At 21.8% G+C, this 24,699-nt stretch overlaps 4 protein-coding genes across 8 annotated transcripts; 3 read left to right on the forward strand and 1 right to left on the reverse strand.

Moving 5' to 3' along the window:
* Nucleotides 1-302: 302 nt before the first annotated feature.
* Nucleotides 303-15,709, reverse strand: LOC122710758 (protein halfway-like). The gene is made up of 16 exons (XM_043928808.1): nt 15,576-15,709; nt 15,290-15,399; nt 15,175-15,231; nt 14,966-15,106; nt 14,800-14,894; nt 12,652-12,813; nt 12,011-12,219; nt 10,399-10,511; nt 10,222-10,292; nt 2,311-2,587; nt 1,833-2,147; nt 1,590-1,759; nt 1,301-1,483; nt 965-1,123; nt 772-888; nt 303-692 (listed from the first exon to the last, which is right to left on the reverse strand). Exons 1-16 carry the CDS (start codon nt 15,650-15,652, stop codon nt 420-422), a joined length of 2,529 nt encoding a protein of 842 aa, XP_043784743.1. The 5' UTR covers nt 15,653-15,709; the 3' UTR covers nt 303-419.
* On the forward strand, nt 5,629-8,533 carry LOC122710757 (arf-GAP with dual PH domain-containing protein 1-like). Its single transcript, XM_043928807.1, has 6 exons — nt 5,629-5,747; nt 6,472-6,697; nt 6,775-6,973; nt 7,041-7,400; nt 7,689-7,911; nt 8,021-8,533. The coding sequence occupies exons 1-6, from the start codon at nt 5,666-5,668 to the stop codon at nt 8,086-8,088; spliced, it is 1,158 nt and encodes a 385-aa protein (XP_043784742.1). The 5' UTR covers nt 5,629-5,665; the 3' UTR covers nt 8,089-8,533.
* Nucleotides 8,070-22,435, forward strand: LOC122710756 (ecto-NOX disulfide-thiol exchanger 2). Of its 4 annotated transcripts, none has more exons than XM_043928804.1 (10): nt 8,070-8,201; nt 16,059-16,320; nt 16,453-17,039; nt 17,125-17,342; nt 17,429-17,623; nt 17,700-17,952; nt 19,375-19,481; nt 21,249-21,443; nt 21,546-21,855; nt 21,995-22,435. In XM_043928804.1, the coding sequence occupies exons 2-10, from the start codon at nt 16,070-16,072 to the stop codon at nt 22,210-22,212; spliced, it is 2,334 nt and encodes a 777-aa protein (XP_043784739.1). In that variant the 5' UTR covers nt 8,070-8,201; nt 16,059-16,069; the 3' UTR covers nt 22,213-22,435. The 4 variants fall into 4 exon arrangements, with proteins under 4 accessions (XP_043784739.1, XP_043784737.1, XP_043784738.1 ...); XM_043928802.1 differs by lacking the exon at nt 8,070-8,201 and adding an exon at nt 15,774-15,913; XM_043928803.1 differs by lacking the exon at nt 8,070-8,201 and adding an exon at nt 15,774-15,913 and having other exon boundaries at nt 17,721-17,952.
* A 455-nt stretch (nt 22,436-22,890) lies between these two features.
* On the forward strand, nt 22,891-24,629 carry LOC122710798 (uncharacterized J domain-containing protein C4H3.01-like). Of its 2 annotated transcripts, none has more exons than XM_043928911.1 (2): nt 22,891-23,021; nt 23,305-24,629. In XM_043928911.1, exon 2 carries the CDS (start codon nt 23,343-23,345, stop codon nt 23,763-23,765), a length of 423 nt encoding a protein of 140 aa, XP_043784846.1. In that variant the 5' UTR covers nt 22,891-23,021; nt 23,305-23,342; the 3' UTR covers nt 23,766-24,629. The 2 variants fall into 2 exon arrangements, with proteins under 2 accessions (XP_043784846.1, XP_043784847.1); XM_043928912.1 differs by lacking the exon at nt 22,891-23,021 and adding an exon at nt 23,121-23,180.
* The last annotated feature ends 70 nt before the right edge of the window (nt 24,630-24,699 follow it).

Here is a 24,699-nt window from a genome sequence, read left to right on the forward strand (position 1 = left end):
ATTCAAGTTTTATTTTCTGTATATGAAAATTATTTTATAAAAAAATTATTTGCATTATAAATTTTAATATAAATGAATTGTTTCAATATCATGAATAAATTTAAAATTTATGACATTTATTTAAATTATTTAAATTCTTAAAATCTTAATAGTTTTATATAATTAATAATAAATTTATATTTATAAAATATTTAAATACATAATATGTTTATTATTTAGTTTATTATTACGTTTATTATTTTTTTAAAATATATAATTATTCAATTCAAAATTTGTATAATATTTGTGCGTGCACACGCATATATATAAAAACATATGTATTCGATAATATATAAAAATTTAATATTTTTTTATAGAAATATTATTGGAATCTGTCTTTTTCAGAAAATATTATAAATGAATATAAAAAAAAATTATTACTACGTTTCACATAGCCAATCACAAGGTAGTTTTGGCATTTTATTTGCTGGCCATGGAAGATAGCCTGCTGTTTTAAAAATCCAATAATCATATGATACTTTAGCTATAAGACTTATTAAGAGTATAACTTCTGTAGCAATAATATAATAAATATAATCTGTCCAATCACCAGGATAAACACACATCTTTGAAGGTTCTAAATCAATAACCTTTTCTTTTACATTTTCGCAAAATACTTCATCGGAATCTAATATACGAGTTTGTAGCCATACCTAAGTTATAATTTTAAAAAATTAAATTTCACAAAATAAAAACATATTTATCAAATTTAAATTATATTTTAAATATTACCTTTAAATACTTGGCTGTATTACAATCACAATGTAATTCATTTCCTCCAAGCTTTACTAATCGCGAACTAGTGAAACTCTTGTCGTGAGTATTAGGGCTTAAAATATATGTAGGAAGCTACACATTTAAAATATGCATAATTTTAACATACTTGTATTTAGAATATTATTAAAATTTTTTTACATTTACTTACAGATTTAATTTTATTATATCGTAAACTAAGAAAAGCATAATTATCCAAAAATTTAGAACCTTCTAATTTATTTATAGACGATATATTATTGTAGTCAGCATAAAACTCTCTTATATCTTCATAACATGGATTAGTACTTAGATCATCTAATACAGTGATCTATAACAATCAATGATAAAAATAATAACATACTATTATAATATAATATATATAGTAAAAAATATTTTTAATTTTATTAAAAATTATATTAAAAATAAGAGTTAAGAAATAATAATGATTAAATTAAAATTATTTTTATTAGTTTCGATAATTTAAGAAAATATAAAATTTACGTACGTTATTATATGAAACATTCAGTGCTATAGTATTGCGAGGTAATTTTTCAGGTAATTCAGTAATTTGAATTCCACTACAATCTACATTTACTGCTAAAGTTGGTGGTTTACCTTCAACAATATCCAATCTTCTGAAATTACATTGACACTGCCATGTATCTCCTTTAGGACATTCTGTTTGTAACTGTTAATTCAAAAGAGAACAATTAAATAATAAATATCAGTTTAAACTATTACTTAAAGTTTTACCTATATTTCTAAAAACATGATTTTTGTTCTCAAATTATTACCAAACTAAGATATCGAACTTGTTTCAATGGAACTTGTTCTGTTGTATTAAACCAATGCCAAGTTTTACTAGCTGAACATACAGTTTCATTTTCATGATTAAAATTAATTTGCTTTTCTCCTGTTTTATTAATATATTGATAAATATCATGACACCAAAGTGTATTTGTTCCTAAATATAAAAAGTTATATTTTGAAATATTCATAAAATTTAATATTGAAATAAAATATAAATTTTTATTTACCTGAAATATCAAGCCAAAATTCGCGACCATTCATTGTATTTAAAGCTGGTAAATGTGTAAGATTATTATAAGATAGATCCAAAGTAGTAAGTTGAGCTAATCTTGTAAGTGAATTATTCTCTACTTCAATAAGAGCATTATTTGAAAGATTCAAACAAATTGTTGGAGTCATCATTCGAAATTGTCCTTTTATTCTATTAATTTTACCATCTGTAATTGCAAGTGATTTTAGTCTCCTCCATCGAATTTCACTTACATTAAATACATCCAATGTTGCATTTCTTATATGTATGTATGATATATTTGATGGAAATCCTGAAATAAAACAAATAAAAATGTTTTTAAAAAATTTAGAGTAAATTTTTAAATATTTGCCAAATTTATACTTAATTATAATATAGATATAGAATATTTCATTTGTCATTAATGTAATAAAATTTTAATTTCAATTTTTTAATTTTTTAAACAATTTTTTAACCTGTACAAGAAAGTTCTGATTCAAAGTTTTGAATATCCAAATTGCAACAAAGTACAGCATTGCCTTCAGGATTATTATGAGCAAGAATAATTTTTTTACAAGAACATCCAGTTATTTTGACATCAGGACATTCACTAGATTGCTGATAAAAACAATGTTCTAAAAGACCATCAGATATTCCAGTAATTGAAGTTGAAGAAGATGTTTGTTGATCTTCTTCTGTTCTTGCACTAGCTACTCCAGCATATAAGCATATCATTATGGCAAACCACTGCATCTGTAAACCCAATTGATCTTTTTCAAAGAATATTAATTAATTAATAATTTTATATTTTATACAAGATAATTTTAATATGTTAATATATTTTATTATTTATATAATATTATTTATATATTAAATATCATTCTATGAAAAATAAAAGCAATTTTATGAAACAATGGCTTTGAAACAATTTAATGAAAGATCTTTTATTAAATTGTTATCAAAATCAATATGCATATTTATATAATATAGTTAAAATTAAAAATTCAATTTTTTATTTATTAATATAAATATTAAAATAAATTTATTAAATAATAAAATAATCAAATAAAAGTAGATATACTATTAAATATTTTTATTAAATGTTAGCATTATTAAATTTAAAAAAAATAAATAATGTATATAAAATATAATTACATATTTTTTTATTACTATATGATTATTATATATTATTGCAATTACTCGTGAAATATATAGAAATTTATAAAAAGTTTTCTATTGTTTTGTTAATTTTTTGTTAATTTTGATTTCTTCTATTTAACAAAATTTATCTATTTAACAAAAAATAATTATAATTATTAAAATTACTAAAATATAGAAATATTACGTACTTAATGGAATAATTTATTTTAATTTCGAATTTAAATTATATTAATTTTATGATTTAAATTATATAATTCCGTAAATTTTTTTATTATATTTTATATTTTTATCGTAAAATATTATTTATAACTATACTATATTCTAATTAGAAATAAAAATAATATAATAAAATATAAAATTTAAATTTTCTCGTTTTTTTTTAAATACAAAATTAAAATTAATTAAAATTCATCTTGAACTATTATTAATTTCTACAAATACATTTAATTGAAAATATTATAAAATATATATATTTTAAAGAAAACATGTATATATAATATATAATAATTAAAATTAATGAAATAGAACATTCTTCTAATATTATTTTACATAAGTATTAATAATATAATATAAATGTGAATAATGAAACTTTAATTATTAGTTTAAGTATTAGTTTATACATGTTTAAGCAAAGAGATATATATATATAATGATAATATGATAATATGATAATATTAAAAAGAACATTTTAACAAATATTTTTATTTTACTCTTAATATCATTATATAATTCATTTCTAATATAATAAATTTTTTATACTACTGTTTTATAATACTAAAATAAATTTTAACAAGAAATGAAAATTTTTGGCTTTTATAAGAAAAATTTTAAATCATTGATTTAAATATCTATAGGAAATCAGAGATATGGGATTTATATTTAAATTAATAACATCGAGTAAAAATTTGAAAAAAAATCATTTTTATTCAATTAAAATTACCTTCATTTTGCACATAGTTTTATGATTAAAAATCCTTTTACATATCGATGAAAATTTTGAGTTATATTATTTTTAATTCGAAGCAGAACAATGTTATGCATATAACTAGTAGAGATAACTCACGGATAAAAATAGTCACAATTGACAGTAAACAAAATTTCGTTTTTATGTAAGAAAAACACACATTGACAAAGAAGAATATGGGTAAATTAATTCGTTTAGCAGTCGCAGACACTTTGGGTCATACGGGTCGACCTATTAATGAATCAAAATTGGTTAGCTAGTGGCAGAACGCGTCGCTTATTACACTTGGTGGCCCTGTACAAACGATAAATCACTCCACGACTAGAATCAATGTTACGCTTCTTTTATTTTTTTTAGGTTCATATTTTCGACATTATATCAATTATAATAATAAATATTATAAAATTTTTTATCACTTAATATTAAACACAAATAAATCTTAATCACGTTTAATTATTTTTTTACAAAAATATTAAATATCTTAATTATCTGTTTGTAATTATTAATATTATTAATGAATTAATGAAATTATACAGAATTTAATATCTTTAACTTCTATATACTATTTTTTATATACCATTATTTATATACATATAATTAAATTATTATAAAAAAAACAATATTAAAGATTATTAATTTTTTTATATTTCAAAAATAATATATTTTAATATAATGTTTATAATATGTAATACATATTGTAAACATATTGTATTGTATATTTAGTATTTTTATGGATAAAGAAAAACTATAAATAGATATTAATTTTTATGATTCAATTTATCAATATAAATTTTTAAAAATTATAAATTTCCAATGCAATTTTCTGTAAACTTATAGATATTAAATATATACATATAAATAAATATAAGTATTTACGTCTTATAATAAATATTATTTTCAAATTTTATATATTTTTAATGTATTTTTAAAATAAAAATATATATACTTACTATTGATAATCTTCTGTTAGAAATTTAACCAAAAAATACGTGTGTAAAGAATATATATATATGTATAATATAAAAAAAATATATGAATATGTATATATATCTTAAATAACTGTGAATAAAATTATGTTAAAATTTAATATAATTTTGAAAATAATCAATAAGAATATTCATTAAATATAAATTGTCATCTGATATTTATTCATTTAAAAATGGAAACAATTTAATTGTTTTTATTAAATTAATAGATTGATACATTATTTGATAACAGTGAATATAATTATACTAGATAATATTTATATTATAATTGATTTATTTTTTGATCAAATAATTTTTTTATACAAAAACATTTTAAATATATTATAACTCTAGAAACAATAAAAATTAATCATTTTTGATATTATAACATATTAAAGTTTAAAAAATTAAAAATATTAATTTAGTAAAAATATTAGTTTAGTTTTTATAAATTTTTATTTATTCTCGTATGTAATAGTATAATAAAAAAAGAATATCTGAAAACAAACAATTATTCTCAATTAATTTATTAATTTATTAAACATAAAAAATAAACGTGATTAAAAATTATAAATAAAATTTTTTATTTTATTACATATATTATATAACATATTAAATGAATTTAAATTATTATAATATTTTCAAAGGTTAATTATAGGCAATCTTTTCAATAAGAGTTAACCTTCTTCGTATCGAATAATCTTTGTATATATACATATTGCTGTTTGTCAGTGTTTTAAGATGGCGGACTTAAATGAGAAGTTGTTAGCAGAACTCCTCAAAAAACCTGGAAATAATGTGTGTGCGGATTGTGGGGCAAAAAGTGAGTGGATTTTTTAAAAAGTATTTATTATATTATTATATCACAATGTAAAAGTTATTAAAAAGTATTTGTTTTATTATATTGCAAATTTTTTAATAATTGAATATGAAACTTTATTTTCTTAATTTTGTTCGAAACAAATTCCAAAATAATTTAATAATAATTATAATATTAAAAAGAAGAAAATTGAAATTGCTATTTTTATTCAATTCTATTTTGCTATAATTGATTAAAAAAATTGATTTATAAAGTTGTTTTATGGTATTGTTGGTATTGAAGAATTTTTTTTAAGATTTTAATATGAATTTTAATTAAAATAGAAAATATTGTATTTGTTTTTAAAAGTTTTAAAATTATATCATTTAAAATGACTTTTATGTAATAAATTTAAAGATAATAATATAATATTCATTAATATTTAATTCATAATTGTATATAGTAATAAAGAAATTTTTTTCATACATTGAAATTGTGTTACTTATGTTTATTTATCTCTTTTGTTATATATTTTTTTAAAAATACATAATATCTTTTTTTTTGAAATAAATAAATAGCTTATTTTTGTTATTTTGAAAATAATGTTACATTTTTTTTTATTTATAATATATTTTCACATTATTTTTATAATCATGTATATTTAGCTATATTTGGATAAATGATAATAATATCAAAAAATTAGAAAATAAAAGATATTTTCATAAGATTAATTGGAATTAAATTTCAGATCCAGAATGGGCTTCTTATAATATAGGAATATTTGTGTGCACAAGATGTGCAGGTATACATAGATCAATGGGTGCACATATTTCTAAAGTTAAACATTTAAAACTAGACAGGTGGGAAGATTCTCAAGTAAACCGAATTAGAGAAGTTGGTAATATTGCAGCTAGACTTCATTATGAAGAACGTGTACCTCCATGTTATCGCAGACCAAATCCAGATGCACCACAGTAGGTTGTCTTGTACATTCAGAATATTAAATTAAAAATATATATATATTTCAAAAATCATATTTTTCAATTAACAGAGTATTAATAGAACAATGGATAAGAGCAAAATATGAAAGAGAAGAATTTTGTCATCCAGAGAGACAAAATCATTATGTTTCAGGATTCATGGAAGGTTTTTTAATGAAACGTGGTAAAGAAGATTCACGTTATCACCCACGAAAATTTGTTCTTTGTGAGGCAGAAGATACTCTCAAATATCATGTTAAAGAAAATAAGGTTTATAAATATTTAATTATATATTTATTTAATATTTGATATGTATTTCATTTCTTTATGTTTTAAGGAACCCAAAGCTGTTCTTAGAATATCAGAATTAAATGTTGCTTTTGCTCCTCCTAAAACTGGTAATCAAAATAGTTTGCAAATATCATTTATGAAAGATGGTACAACAAGACATATCTATGTATATCATGAAGATCCAGAAGTAATCACAAATTGGTACTTGGCAATACGATGTGCAAAGTTACATCGTTTGCAAGTTGCATATCCAGGAGCAACTGAGGCTGAATTACTTTCACAGCTTACCAGAGATTTTCCTCGTGAAGGATTTTTATGGAAAACTGGACCTAGATATACAGATGCTTATAAAAAAAGATGGTTCACACTAGATGGACGAAAATTGATGTATCATGATGATCCTATGGTGTGCATGTTTATTTAATTATTTGAGTATTACACAATATGATCGCTGATCGATAGATATATTGCTTGTATTTCAAAAAAAAAAAAAAAACAGTAGAAAACTTAAAAATGAAATTGTAAATCTTAAATAATCAAAATACAACAATTGATATAAACAAAAAAATAGCACGATCGCATTGTTTGACACATTTCAGATATCTAATAATTAGTAACACTCAAACAGTTAATAATAAACATTCGTATTTTTTTATTATTGGAAAATAAATTAATAAATTTATTTTATTTAAAGGATGCACATCCAAAAGGTGAAATCTTCTTGGGCCACAGTTCAGATGGTTTTGCAGTAAAAACAGGAGTACCTCCTGGTGCAAGAGATCAAGGATTTTCATTTACTCTTGAAACTCCAGACAGAACTTATCTTCTTTCTGCTCAAAGTGATGATGATAGATCACAATGGATGAATGTAATTCAAAAGGTCATAGATAAACCACTTACTCCACAAGATGCGACTGGTGAGTTTGAAATAGAAAAAAAACTCAAAGAAAATAAAGTTAAAAATTAATTAGAAAAAAAAAAGTTAAGAAAAATCTAATAATATTTTTTTTAATTAAAAATTTACAGTGGCAGCGCGTCTCATAAGAAAACGCACAGCTAGTGGAACAATGAATATATTTTCTTCTACAAGGTAGGGCTGGATCCCTCTTAGGTGCCTTTCCTAATTGTTAAAAATGAATATTAGATGAACTAATTAAGCTGATCTATTAAGACTGTTAAAGAAGTAGATCACTCAACTCACTTGATGGCAAGTAGATAATGTTTTATAATCGCACAATGCTATCGAGTCACATATGCATATTCATTCATAAAAATACACGTTATATCTTACATATATATACCGTTATAAAAAATATATTTCAAGTAAACACAAGATAATTTTTACACATTCTCATATGAGTATTATCAATTTTAAAAAGTTTAATATGATCGAATAGCAAATTTAAATGAACCAAATATATTAAATTAAGTGGTTCTTTCTAATAGTATAATATAAAATGTATGTAAAAATTGACATATACTCTTTAAAAATACTTTTAACATAAAATATAAATACTTCTTGCTTGCTGTCGAACCAAACTGACAGTATTATATATTATATTGTAAACAATATTTACTTAGTAATATTACCTATGTATAATATTTATTTGCTGAATAATGAAAATTTACAAAATTCTAATAGAATATATAATATTCTTTATGACTTTTAAATTGAACATTGTATAACAATATATATGGAAAAAGTAATGAAAGTAGAACACACTAAATGTATATCTAAATATTTAAATTCTGTTTGATATTTAAATTCAATATTGATCAATCATGATATTTTTTTAATTATGATTATTAATTCGCTTAAATATTCAAAATAAGTATATATAATATATAATATTTTATATGGAAATAATAAACTTCCATGGCCTATCTTTTTATGGATTCTTTTATATGATTGAAATAAAATAAGCTAAATCAATCAAATTTTATATACATAAGTACATATTGTGTTGCTACAAATATATGTATTATATAATTAATATGTTATAGCATTTATATGAACAATATTTATTATAGAAACATGAAATGCTTATAATCTTTTATTGCCTCAAACATGAAATACGCTTTTTCTTATAATGTACTTGTACAGTTGATTAAATTCTTTTGAAACATAAGATATCAACAAGACTGTTAAATGAAGACTAAACTGAACTAAACATTTTACATGTCCATGTATATACACCATCAATATATTTATGTATATATGCATTCATACATGCAAATTAGAGAAAATAAAAATATTTTAATTGTTAAAAAATGAAATTAATATTTTAAATAATTACAATAACATATTTCTCTAATAATAAATTTGATTTCAATGCTCAAAATAATATTTGAGAAATACTTATTTATTAATAAAAATAGTGTTCAAATATATTAAATTTTCTCTTAGTGTAATATTGTTAATTATTGGTTAAATCAAATATTAGATATATTTCAAAGAAAATGTTCAAAACAAATTTTTTTTTAAATACAAAAAAATTTAATTCTATAAGTTTGAAATTAATATATATAAAATTTGAAAACATATGAACAAATATGATTTTATAGTTTTAAAAGTTCACTTGATTTTTATATAAATATCAAATTTATAACATTATAAATAGCACAATATTTTATTGAATTGTTTATTATAACATTATAAAATTATAAAAGACTTCATTATAATTTTTGAACATAATATTGTGTTATATGTATACTATGTTAAATTGAAAAAATAAGGAAAATATGTTTTTTTTAATGTTTTTGTTATTTATATATTTTTAATACTTTGACATTTCAATTTAATCTATTAATTTTTAGAAAAAATGTTTGAATTTATTTCCTATATTTTATTTCCTTTAATAAATATCAATTTTTTATTGAATATATTAAATTAAATGAAATTATAATTATTTAAATACAACATATATTCATTATTGTACTATTTTTGATAATTGTCAATATATCAAACCAAAGATATTAATACAAAAAATCAATATTTTATTTGATTATCATTACATTCAGATACAGGAATATTTTTTAAATAACAAAGAATATTTACCCAACAGAAAGCTGCAATACTAACAAAAGAAACTCGTAATATTGGTGGTACTAAAAGAAAATTAAAAAATTGAACTGGTAACCAGTATATACATGATGTCTACAAATAAAAAAAAATTCAATTAGATACGAATTTTTTAAATTTAAAAAAAAAAAATAATTTAAATTACCTTAAATGTTTGAAAAAATTTTGCTTTACATTCATCAAACACATTTGGTTTATTCTCCATGAGGCTCATACCTAAAATATTAAATAATATAAAAGTATAATAATGCTAACAATGCTAACAAAGTATAACATTTTTTAAAGATCTAAAATATATATAAAAAGAAAAATTTATACAAACTGATAAAAAATAGTGTAATTAATAGTGGCGTAAAAACAAATTGATCAATTAAAACTTTTGTGAAGACAATTTTCATAGTTTTGCCTTTGTAGAACATATCCAACCATTTGTACCTAATAAAAACAATGTTAAAAGATTTAATTAATTTTTCAAGTCAATTTCTATTTGTTAACAAAAATATATTGAAAACAAAAATTATTATTAATCAATTAAATAACAATTTCCAAATTATTTTATGATAATTATGATCATTTATGATAATTTATAATAAAATTAGCATTAATAAATACTATACAGGCGAATTTCATACTAATACAAATGACAAAACAGAATAAGCTCAACGAAAAATAATAAATTAATAAATTGATAATTGATCAGCCGATGAATGCAAATCGTGCGCACACAATTCAATAGACAGGCAATTTATTTTATATATTTATGTTAACAAAATTATTAACGTTGATATTTATGTCTACGAAAGAGTTAATTTTATCAAAATCAAACAAAACTAATTAATTATTTTTCTACAATTTAATATATTATATTTTATATAATATTATATTTTATATGTACTTTATATATAAGTATTTCGTAAATTATAGTAGATATGAAATCAACAATATTCTATGATTAAAAATAGAAACTTAAGAATTAAAAATAATAAAATTTAAAATTAAGAATTAAAAAATTGATTGATTTCTTATTTTTAAAGATATAAGATTTAAAAATTTATATGAATTTTTATGAATTAAATATATATGAATTTAACTAATTCTCAACTGAATATTATTGAATAATACTGAATAATATATAAAAATAAATAAAATAAATAGAATAATATTTTATTTTTAAGAGTAATCAAAATATATATTTATTCAATAATTAATCAGATATACGAGATGAATTTTCAAATTCGATTTTCTCAAAAAACAAAGAAATTTTATTTTAAAATGTTTTTTCCTTTTCATATAGAGAATCAGTCATTTATTAAATATCATTAGTAAATGATTGGTTTTCAAATGTATTTTTTTTGAAAATGATGTTTATAATATATTTTTCATTCTTTATTTTTTTTTTTTATTTTAAATCATAAAATATTTCTGATTCCATTTATACATAAGTTACAAGAAACCTTATGTATATATATATATTAGTATATATATATTATTTTTACTATATTTATATATATTATTATATTATATACATAATATATATATAATTTTTTCCATAATTATAAAAATATCACTTACTTCTCTAATTTTTAATATTGTCGTTATTGTTATTGTTATTATTTATATTTTAATTTCTTTTATACTTTTTATCTAAAAATATATATTTATGTAATCAATAATTCAATCTTTATAGATTGGATATAGATTATAGATATCTATCTTTATAAAAAATAGATTATTGAACTCGAAATTTTAAGTAATTTTTATGTTTGATTCGTTATAAATATATATGTATATATATATACATTTTGTATACATATTGTATATATATATGCAATTAATAAACAAAGTGCCTTATCATATAATTATTAAAGCTTAACGTCATAAATAATGAACAGATGATATAAAGCATTGAATAAAAATAAAGTGATACGCGATACCATCCATGTAGTAGTGGTCCTGCAATGAAACAACCATAGATAGCATATCGCTTTAGTTGGGTCCAATTGTAACTTTCCAATTGCATCATGTTATTCTTATTTAATAAACTCAATTTTTGATTAAAATTTTTTATCCAAATAAACAGCGGCTTTTCAATCTTAAATGTATTTGTTTCTTCTATGTTTATTGATGCTGATGATAACGAAAACTACAATCGAAATGATTGATTATAATTAGAAACATTAAAACATCACAAAAATCAAATACATATGTCTATATTTTTATTACAATATTATACTTTCGTAATTGACTTATTTTTCTTTTTTTTTAAAGAAATTTATTTATTATTATTTTATTTTTTATGTATTCATTATATATTTCTTTTTTACATGATTATTTATTTCTCATATAATATTATTTTTATTTATATTATGATTCGCATTTATATTATATTTCTCGTAACATCATAAATGTAATAAAAAAATAAAGTAAGTTTTATATATATTTTCAAAAATGATTTTAATTAATATAAAATTTCGTATTTTTTAAATATTTTTTTTATTCTTTACAAAATTTGAAATAGTTTTTGAAATTTATATTAGTTTACGATATATTTTAATCATATAAAAAGAAATATTACCTTGAACATTCTGTTATAAGTTTGTTGCGCGAATTCCGCACCAGTATAAAAAGAACCGTACATTACTGAATTAAAGAGTAACGGTCTTTTTTGTATAGAATTTTTCAATTTTTGTAATATTTTAGATAGAGACATTACATTCGTTTTATCTCGTTTCACTATCTGAAAATTAACTTTATATTAGCTTTATATTAACTTTATATAGAAGTGATAAAATTTTGAAATATAGTGAATTAAGAAATTTGACGAATTTTTTATCGAATGTTATTAAAAAATTTTGAAAATCAAAGAAATTAAAAAAAATTAGAAAAAATTAGGAATTAGAAAATCTATTCTATTCTATGGTAAATATGACATAAACAATTAAATGTAAAAATATAAATAAAATAATGATAAATAAATTGCATTATTTGAATTCTTTCTATTGTAAACTCACCATATTATACCATATTACAAGTGTATAATGAAAATTGTCATCATCAATCATTGGAATTTTTTTTAAAACCATATAATATAACATAATTACATTATCATTTTTGTTCTATATTTTGTATTTAAATATTGAAAATTATTGAAAAATATAAAATGCGAATGAGGCAAAATAATACTATAATGCAGTATATTTTCACAATAATAAAACATGAATTCTTTATAAATGTAACAGTAGTATAAGATATTGATATATATATATATATATATCTATATGTAAAATGAATAAGTAAATAAGTAATAATTGTATTAATTGTTTTTATCTTTATAATTTATTTTTCATATTATTTAAATCATTATTTCCTTTAAAAAAATCTACATATTCCATTAATTAACAATATATATATATATATATATATACCAACATCTCTATTTTCTTTTTATATTTTTTTCGAATGTACATCTACTTTAAATCTGCACAATTTTGTTTTTCTATATATAATATTATCATATCTTTTGGAAAATTTTTTTCAAGTATATACATACTTACATATATTTTACAAGATATTAACGAGAACAGAATTCATAAATCATAAATTCAGAATTCATAAAATCGAAAAAAAATATTTGAAATTTTATTTTATTTATTATTTGATATTTTGATATAGCAATATTTGTTTTCAATATATTTATACATATAATTTATATTAATATAAATTAATTGTACGATATTATAAATATATATCCGATATAAATATTATTATATTCTCTATGTCAATATAAAATAAAAGATAGATAAAGAAAATATATATTCTAAAAAATAATATCGTATATTTTCAATTTTTTTATTCAATTATGATATATGATATATGATATATATATCATCTATTAATATGCATGCTAATTTTTAAATCTTATGTTACAATTCTTTCATCTTAAATCATACCATCATAAATTCATTATTTTATAATAATAAATCAAAATAATGAATTTAATTTTTTTAAAGATCATTTTTTAATAAATTTGTTTAAATTTTTTTAATGAATGAAAAAAATAATAAAATATATAATTACTTACATATATTTTCAATTATATCTAATTATTATTAAATATATTATTAAATATATTATTAAATATATTATTAAATATATTTATTATCAAATACATAAAATACATTTATAATAACACAGCACGTTCGTCAAAGATGCGTATACTGTAGTTCATGTATGATCACGTTCAAGTATGATCACTTAGAAGCAATAAAAACTAATTACGTCTCGATTATATCAATTGAAACTATGATGCAGAGAATTATTTGATATGATAAAATAATATAGTTTAAATATTTATAAAAAAATATTTAAAATAATATTTATAAAATTTTATAACTTAATAATTCACGAAATAAAATTAGTACAAATAATTATCGATTCTTTACAGATTTTTATAAATTGTTAACACATTTATTCTCTTTGTCTTTTTTATCAATTTCTTTATCATAAACGCCATAAGTAATTGCATTCATGGTTTCAGAATATAACCAGATTATCCAATCTTGATTTACCATTTTTTCAAAAATATATTCTTGAAAAATTTCATTTTTTTTTACCTGTTTTATAATATAAATTATATTTATTGGTAAATATATTATTTTCATCAAAAGTACATATATATATATATAGTACAAAATAATAAAAATAATAGTAAAAAAACAATTACCTTATGAAATCTTAATTTTTCAAACATTTTTATACTCTTTTCATTATCACATTTAATTTTTGCAATATATTTTGTTACATTTAATTTGTCAATTCCTAATTCAAAAAAGCTAATTTTTATAAAGATAAAAAAATATCAAAATAATGAAAGAAAAAATGCATAATACCATAAAGCATCATTAGAATTATTGCCTCCCAACCTCTTTTTTTTTCTCTACAATTAATATTTGCTATCATAATTTCAATTTCTGCAGTATTTGGCTGGTCTGATTCATTAAAAAATAAATTTGTATCTCCAATCATAGCTTCTAAAATTTATTGATATCAGTATGTAATAAAAAGAATAATGTTAAAGATAAAGAAATGTTTTATATACCTATTTCATTTCCATTTTCAGTATAAATAGCTTTTTCTAAAATGATAAAGGTACATTCTACAACAAATAAAAATATATTATTAATATTTGCATGTTTAAAAATAAAGTTACTCACTGTCTTGATCCTGATGCCATCGCTTTTGCATTTGAAATTCTTCTTCCAATGTTAAACTCTCTGAACCAGTAAAATATTGTAATTCTGCTGACTTCATCCATTCGTGATATCTAAAAATAATAACAACATATTAAAAAAGTAATAAGAACTTATTTAAAAACAATATATGTATGTATATTAATTTTCTAATTAATTCAAAAAAATATAAAAATCTATTTAAAAATGGCGGATATTTTTATTACATATATATTGATATCACAATCGATAAGAGGTAAACGATACTAGCCTTTTAACATGTTTTTCTTTGTAAGGCACTAAAATTACATTTGTTCCAATAATTTTAGTACATTCGTTGTCTCTCATTGTTCGATATTAATTGATATTAAAATTATTAAGAAAATGAACCAATTGAAGATTTTAAAATTAAGGAGGTTACATTCGTCTTCCTGCCATATTGGATGCAGAGTTTGCTACGATATGATCTAGAATTCTTAAAAAGTAAATTATTTTCCTCGACATTTTATTATTTATAATTTCAAAACATAACTGCAGAATTATAAAGAATTTAATAGAAAATGGCTTACAATTTTCCGGGTGTACCAGCAGCTGCTATGCCACCAATGGGTATGCTTAAAAGTCCTAACCATGTACTTTATATTAATCATTTTATGTCATTTATCGAAATATGCATTTTTCATTACTGTGTTTAAAGTTACTTTATTTTATGGTGAATAGAAAATTATTCTCATTTAAAAATATCATATTTTAGGTATAGGACCAATGGGACCTCTTGCTCCAATTGCAGGTCCACAAAGTTTTATGGATTTAGCAAGCCAAGGATTTCCTCCTTTACCTCCACCAATACCACTGCCTGGAATGAATGATTCTCCTTTAGAATTTAGTACAAATAAAAATCAACCCCCAGTAGTTAGAGAAGCTCCAGAAGATAATAGTGATAAAAGAAATGAAAAAAGTGATATTCGACGAGAAAGAGAAAACAGAGATAATAGAGACACTAGGGATAATAGAAGGTTTTTTTAATCTTTTTTAATATATAATTTCAATATATAATTATATTAATATAATTAAGCTATATTAATATTAATTAAGCTATGATCATTATATTTATTACAGTTATATTATTATAATTTTTTTTTAAATAGATCTAGGAGTGATCGAAGTGATCGGAGAGAGCGAGATAGAGAAAGGAGAGAAGAAAGAAGTGAAAGAGATCGAAGAGAAGAACGAAGGCCAGATGATCGAAATAGTATAAATTCTAGCAATAGCAATAATAGTCATAATAATAATTCAAATAATAACGAAATTCCATCTTCATCAAATACTGGTAACACTCCAAATTTGGGAACTCAAATGGAACAAGCAACAGGAGTTTGGGGAATGGGAGTAGGATATCCAGTAATGGGAATGGGTCCAATGGGTCCAATGGGACCTATGATGAGTGAAATGACACTTGGTCCACATATGGGACATACTCATAGTTATGGCCCCATGAGTATGGGAATGATGTCACATGATGGTAGTATGATAGGTGCACAAATATTAGGACCAGAACAAATAATGAATGATGCTGCCCAAATTATGAGCAGTGCCTTACCTCCTCCACCAACATCACAAGGTACCAAAGAAATTATACATTGCAAAAGTTGTACGTTGTTCCCACCAAATCCAAATGCTCCACCTCCAACAACTAGAGAAAGACCTCCAGGATGCAGAACAATTTTTGTTGGAGGTAATTTCCATATATTTCTTTATTATATAAAAATTAATAAGAAATATTTTTTTTTATAAATTCCTATAAATTTTATTTAATTTAGGTTTACCTGAAAATATCACAGAAACGATAATTCAAGAAATATTCGAACGTTGTGGAGAAATAACCACCTTGCGACTCTCTAAAAAAAACTTTTGTCATATACGTTTCGTACTCGAAAGTAGTGTTGATGCAGCAATTTATTTATCTGGATATAGAGTTAGAATAGGATCCAGTGGTGATCCTGCAAATACAGGCAGATTACATGTAGATTTTGCTCAGGTTCATAATTTTATAATTTTATATGAGAAACTATTTATTAAATATTTATTTATTAAATTTTATTTCATATTAAAAAAAAAATATAGGCTAGAGATGACCAATATGAATGGGAATGTAGACAACGTCAATTACAGAGAGAACAACGCCATAGAGAAAGAGTTGAAAAGGAAAGACAAAGGGCACCATCCAGTCCTCCTCCAGTAGTACATTATACAGATCACGAAGCATCAAATATTTGTGAAAAAATTAAGCAAGACGATACATTCATGAAAGCAGTGCAAGTAAGTAATTATTGTTATAAACGATAATTTTTTATATAAAATGTTTAAGCACTTTTATTGCTAAATGTTTCTCCAGACTAAAACTTTTAAATTCCAGAAAACGCGTTCTGTTACGTTACAAAACAAGCGCATTAAATCATTCCAGGTTGTCGTAACATGGCTCGAGCGTGGAGACTGTACCAAACGCAATGCTAACACTTTTTATTCGATGATTCAATCAACGAATTCTCACGTTCGAAGGCTACTTACAGAAAAGGTCGCTTACGAAGAGGAACTCCAAAAAGCAAAGGAATTAATGAAGGGCAGAATGCAGGGACTCTTAATACAATGTACGTTTATATAATCCATATATATGTATATATATATTTTTTTTTTTCTATAACATAGCTCTATACCACTGTACATTATTTATGTACACAAGAGCAAATCCACATACATATTGCTTTATCTGGTAAGTTTTTTTATTATAAAATAAGGGTTCTACAATTCTTTGAGCATTCGATACGTGAAATGCCAAAATATGATTTTGTCAGAATTTCACGCGTTTTATAATAACAGAAGTGCGTACTTTTTTTTATATCTAAATCTAATAAATTTTTAGCTATTACTAAATTAAAATATAAATACAAAATTACAATTTATAATAAATGCAGAATGTTATGTTATAATTAGAAAGGTACGTCACTTTTGATATTAAAGATTCTGACATTTCTAAAAACAAATACATAATATGAAATAAAATTATTAACATTGCGATTATATCGTCGATCGTTTTGTATCGAATCTCGGTTGTCAAAAAATTTCATCCTCCTTGAGATTCAACATCAGATATATTGTAAGGAATTTATTATATAACGAGTGTATTATCAATGCACCATCGGGACTCAATAGAAGGATCAAAGACAGTAGGAGAAAATAAGGTGGGTGAAGATATCCTGTCTTCTGATTCTAGGCTCTGATGATTGAACAAAAGAGCACAAATATTACAAAAATTCATTCTATAGAAACATAGTGTACCTAAAAATTGCATGCTTGCAATGCTAAGGATTAAGGGTGATGGGCTAAATATTTGTTGCGGAGATGAAATTATGCTATGATTCTCAATGATTTATTATTATTAACTTATTATTAGTATAGTAATTTATAAAAATATCATTTCAAATAATGTAAATAATTTAGTATATTGTATAATGCAAAACAATCAGTGGAATTATAGCGTAAGATCATCATTTTAACGTTGGAAGCCTCTCCATGTTGTAAGTTGTTAGGAGAATAGTGCAGATTTTCTTAAAGAAAACAAGCACTAATCATAATCTATTAAAAAGACTGATTGGCAGCCGAATTGTAAGGATCCCTGATCAATGGTGAAAGCAGTTTTTTAAAAAATTTTATTGGGATAAGTAACTTCATAATTATTATTGCTTAGCCCGCTACATAGGAAATTTTTCTAAAAAGAAAGATAGTAGGAATAACTTTAAAATCATATAATATATTTTAGAAGGAAACGTTCGAATCTGAATGATACAGAAGAGTTATTGGGTATGCAACACTTGTGATGTTATACAATATTGCAAACATTATGTTAAAAAATGTATATTTTACATTAACAAACGCGCGCGCGCGCGCGCGCATATAGATGATTTTAACGAGAGTTACGTATTAGATCAACACGAATGTAGAGTTCAAAGCAGGGTATACAACAGAAGATTTGTTGTGTTTTTGTATGCAACATGCGACCATGTCATCAACAGTCAGTCAGATTGAACGCGTCTTTACTGCGGCCAGCCACAAGAAGGTCTGGGATCACTTCACAAAGGCTCAACGGAAGAACATCGAAATGTGGAAGAAACAATCTTCGGTATGTATTTGCATTCCCACGTTAGTAGCTCGTGTCCATTACGTTACTTTTTTTTACGATTAGACAACAGTAATCATCGATAAAGTCTTATGAGTCACAATGCGCTTCTTTATGCGAATGCACATTCATCCATACGCCAGGCACACGCGTTTTGCAAACACATTTTTTCAAAAAAAAGGTAAGTAGCGATTAAAGAGTATGAATAACTTGCGTCTGATTAGACGTATTTCATACAAACTGTATACAATTGATGTTTAAACTTTTTGGGAAATATGGAACATAAAAGGTAAAAAATAGTTCTTTTAATTTGAATCAAACAGGTACCATTGACTGTGGAGTGCAAACAGGTAACCGAACAAACAACAATTTATATTTTAAAATATGATTTTCATTTAAGCGAATTTCACATTCTATGCTAATATAAATGAAAATGCGAAAATGAAGATATAATTGGCATAAATCTATTCATTTTTATTAAAAGTTTTATTTAAAGTTAAATATGCTTCATTAAGACACATACACATACATATGTATGATTTAGATAGGAATGATTAAATCTCAAAAAATATGAGAAATATGAAAAAATGTTTTGTGTAATAATTTATGATATCAAAAAGATCAAATAAATGTTGGAATTAATTTGATCTTGATATTATCCTGAAGATCTTAAAAAAATCATAATTAAATTTTAAAATAAAAAAATATATTTTCATATTCCTTATTTTTTATACAATATTTTTTTACATTTTTTTTGCACATATATGATATTGAAAAATGTTCAAAAATTCAATATTCATTATTTTTTTTTTACAATTCTTATTTCATGTTTCATAATTCAAATAAAAAAAACCTTTTTTTTAAATTTTTTTTTTAAGAGGATTTTCATAAGAGACTTAAGAGAATTTTTAAAATTGATGTTACAAATTAAAATCACTAAAATTCAGTCACTCTTTTCATAATATATTGAGATGATGTTAGTGCTAACAATTGCTTTGAAAGTAAATATTGTTGAAAGTATTTTTTCTAGCAAGAGAATTATTATGTATATTATGTATATCTATATACATATTTTCATTTTTAAATTCAATTTCATTTTCAAGGCTATTACAAGATCAAAAAAATATTAGCATCATTTGTCTTTCTTGATTGAACTTTTATCTAAACATTTTTTCTATAATTTTATATATTATTATATATATTATTATATAATATATATAATTATATATATATTATATTATTAATATTTTTTAAATATTTCTCAAATATTTTTCAAGACATTTAATTGCATTTCTCTATTTAAATTAGTAGTAAGTAATCAAAAGTAAGGGCACTAAATTTGTCTTATCACAATTTATTTTTATTTTTTTCTTTATTTATTAATCTATGTAAATTTATATGAAATTTTGCTTAGTATCTTCCAGGTGATTTCTAAAAAACAAAAACATCAATTTTTTTAAAAATTAAACTTAAAATGATCTTTGCATTATAAAAATGCATTTTTTGATTGTAAAAAATGATCGTTTGGGGAATATGTAAAATGAAAGTTAAAAAAAAAAATTCTATCAAATTTATGTACTTAGTGATATTTAAAGAAAAAGAAGGAAAAAATGAAAAAAAAAAATGTATACATACATATGTATATACATATATGTGTATATATATGTATATATATGTATATATATATAGGCATGATTTTTGATGTTATCTTTATTAATAAATTTAAAAATTTGGAAATGATGACTCAGTGATGACTTTTCATTGTAATAGGAAATTAAAGCGGTACAATTAGAAGAATCTTTAATGGAAGGTGAAGGAGAAATGGAAGTTTCTGATTCAGAAGAGGAACCGCAACGCAAAAAAGCACGCAATCAGTCAGATTCACATGATGATATTGAAAGATTACAAACATTGAAGGAGGAGAACGATAGTCTTCGGTGTCAATTGGAGGCATATAAAAACGAAGTATGCGATGATTATGATCTACTATTTAACTCGTGATGCGAATTAATGCGAGTTAAAATAAGAACCAAATGAAAAAAAGAGATATATTTTTATATTTCATAGGTGGATTTGTTGAAATCAGAGACAAAAAGTGAAATAGATGCAAAGGATAAACAAATGAAAATGTTGCAACAAACCTTAAAAGGTATGCAGGAACAATTGATGCAATCGAGAAAGCAGCAAGCGCAAGATGACGAAAAAATTAAAGATTTAACTGTAAAATTAAATGCTACAAAGAAGGAAGAACCTCGAGAAAGCGAAATAATAACATTAGATAAAGATGACGATGTTAACGAAGAACCTCGAACTCCGAAACAATTAGTTTTAACATCTAGCTTCGTACAAATTTCTCAAAAAGATGCCAAGTTAATAGGTATTTTTCATAAATCATCTTGTGAATTTTTATCTGATAAAATAAAAATATGAATAATAAAAAAATGAAATATTTAAAAAATATACAATAAATATTTTAAAATCTGATATAATATAAATCTATTTTTTTATAATTGTAGGATTAATAGCAACATTTCTACATATTCATCCATTTGGTGCAAGTGTAGATTATTTATGGTCTTATTTACAAAAAATGGAACCAGGTATTAAACCAAATGAAGTAGAAGCATTAATGCAACGATTTCCTCAAGTCTTCAAACAAGATTTATTTGGAATTGGAGCAAATATGGAAAGACGTTGGCAATTTTCAGGTTTTAATGTATATCGTAATCACTGATTCATGTACTGATAATTAACTTTAGAAAAAAGTTAAAAAAAATATCTCTATTAAAGAATTTTTTAATATCATCATGTTATGGTATCTTATGCCATATAGATTTTTATTGTGATATTTATAATTCTTGTAGTGAATCTTTATTTCATAATATCGTTCTTAAGCAAAATACTTGTAAATAAACTTGAACGATTTCAAAAATTCTGGAAAAATATAAATGTATTTTTGTTTGAAAAGTTAAAAAAAAATATACATTGGATTTCTTATAAAGAAATAAATAAGAATGAATCATCATAATGATTCAATGAATATTATTAATTAATTTAAAATAAAATTGAAATAAATTTTATCCTAAATGTATGAAATTTTAATTTAATTTAATTATAATAGAAATAACGTTATTAAAAATTAATTATTGATAAATAATTTTTTTTTGTAACTTTTATCCTTTTTTTATAATTTCTCTTTATTTTAATGAAAATTGTCTATAATTTGAATTTCAATTTAATCTTTAATTGAATTTTTCCAAATATGATAGTTATAACTTTAAAAATTAATTTTAAAATTTTCTAACATTGAATTTTAATAATTTTATATATTATTATATAATTTCTCATATCGTAAAATAACATTTGAACTTTAATTTGAATTATTAAAGTTTTTTTTAATTTAATAGTTTAAAAATTATTTGCATATAAATTTTTGCATTTTTAGGGATTTTTATGATTTACTTATGACAGTATGTTAAATTTTTACCCAATCTGTTTAGAAAATAGAAATATCAATGAACATCAATTAAAACACATTTATAAGTAAGTAGTATACTTATTTCAAACGTATAATATATACAATTAGTAAAAGCAAAGAAATATTACTCGAGGTTATGATTTTTTTTGAAGAATTATTATGTTATTAGATATTATTATTTTTAATATTTAATAATTAATTATTGAATATTATTCTTATATTATGTACGTTATATTTGTTATCATTAATCATATAATATTTTTTATTTGGACATATAAATAAATATATAAATAATGAATTTAATATTTGAGGTTATGTAATATATCTTTTAAATTTGGTTATTTTCAGTTATTGTAACGATATATGTGACGTTATAAATCAAAATTATGAATTCAATAATAAATTATTATAATGTACTTGGTTGTACCAAAGAATCAACAGCTGAAGATATAAAACGTGCATATCATGCATTAGCTTTGAAATTTCATCCAGATAAAAATACATCGGAATTTGATGGTATAAAGTTTCAGCTTGTTTTAAAAGCATGGCATGTTTTGCGTGATCCTAAATTAAAAGAAGAATATGATGCCATACAAAAACAAGAAGAATTAGATTCAGAAAGTATTTTGACATATGCAAAAATATCAGTGAATGAATTGGAAGCAACAAATGATAATGAAAATATATTAATTTATCGATGTAGTTGTGGAGGATTATATTGCATTCAAAAGGAATATATTCAGAAAAAAAATCAATCAATACATATACCTTGTTTAGAATGTACTTTTTCTATTATTGTTGAAACATGATATTTATATAAAGAGTACAAAAACACGAGGTAAAAAAAACAAGATTTAAAATGCAGCAACATTTTCTATTTCTTATAAAAAATGATACAACAGATAACACATCATTACAAATATAAACTATTGAGCAATATACAAATAAAAACACGATTCTTAAAATATCCTAGGTTCAATAATAAAAATTGCATTTACACGAATCGTGTTTTGCATTGGCAATTGAAGATTACAAAATTTATTGTCAATTAGAATTAATTGTATAACTTGTATAGCTTATATAATTTCTATAATGAGAAAGGGATATATAAAAAACTAATTTATTATAAAAATCTATAGATTTGCAACTTATTTCAATTTTGTTGATATTTATAACTTTGGACAAATTTATAACTTATTTATGTTTATTCTTAAATAACTGATTTTATATTGTTTAATTGATTCGTGCATATTGCACAGGATAGATTTGCAACTCTTATTATTGCACCATGGCAAAACCAGACTTGTTACTAATGTCAAAAAATCAATATATTTTATTTAAATATAGACAATCCAATTAAATTACTATCACGAATATTCAATTAACCCTGGTTGTCTAGTCAGCAAACAATAAATAGCAATTGTTTTTTTGAACATGTTACGCATGGAAAATCAAATACTAAATTGATAAATATTTGATAACGTAAAATAGAAGTATAAATTTTTTTTTTACATTTATATTTGTACAATCATTCCATTTAATTATGTTTATAGAACGATATATTGAAAAGTAATAAAACATCTATATTGTGTTGCAATATGGACAAACTATAAAATGTTTAATAAAACTATTCATACATAATAATTTGATCTTGCATGTATATTTACTATATATTATTCTTTTTTTCTTGCTTTCTTCAAATATGTAATTGTATGTAATGTATAATTATACTTGTAACAAAAA

The sequence above is a fragment of the Apis laboriosa genome, unplaced genomic scaffold (assembly GCF_014066325.1).
Source record: "Apis laboriosa isolate Shangri-la unplaced genomic scaffold, ASM1406632v1 scaffold152_cov153, whole genome shotgun sequence".
Lineage (NCBI taxonomy): Eukaryota > Metazoa > Arthropoda > Insecta > Hymenoptera > Apidae > Apis > Apis laboriosa.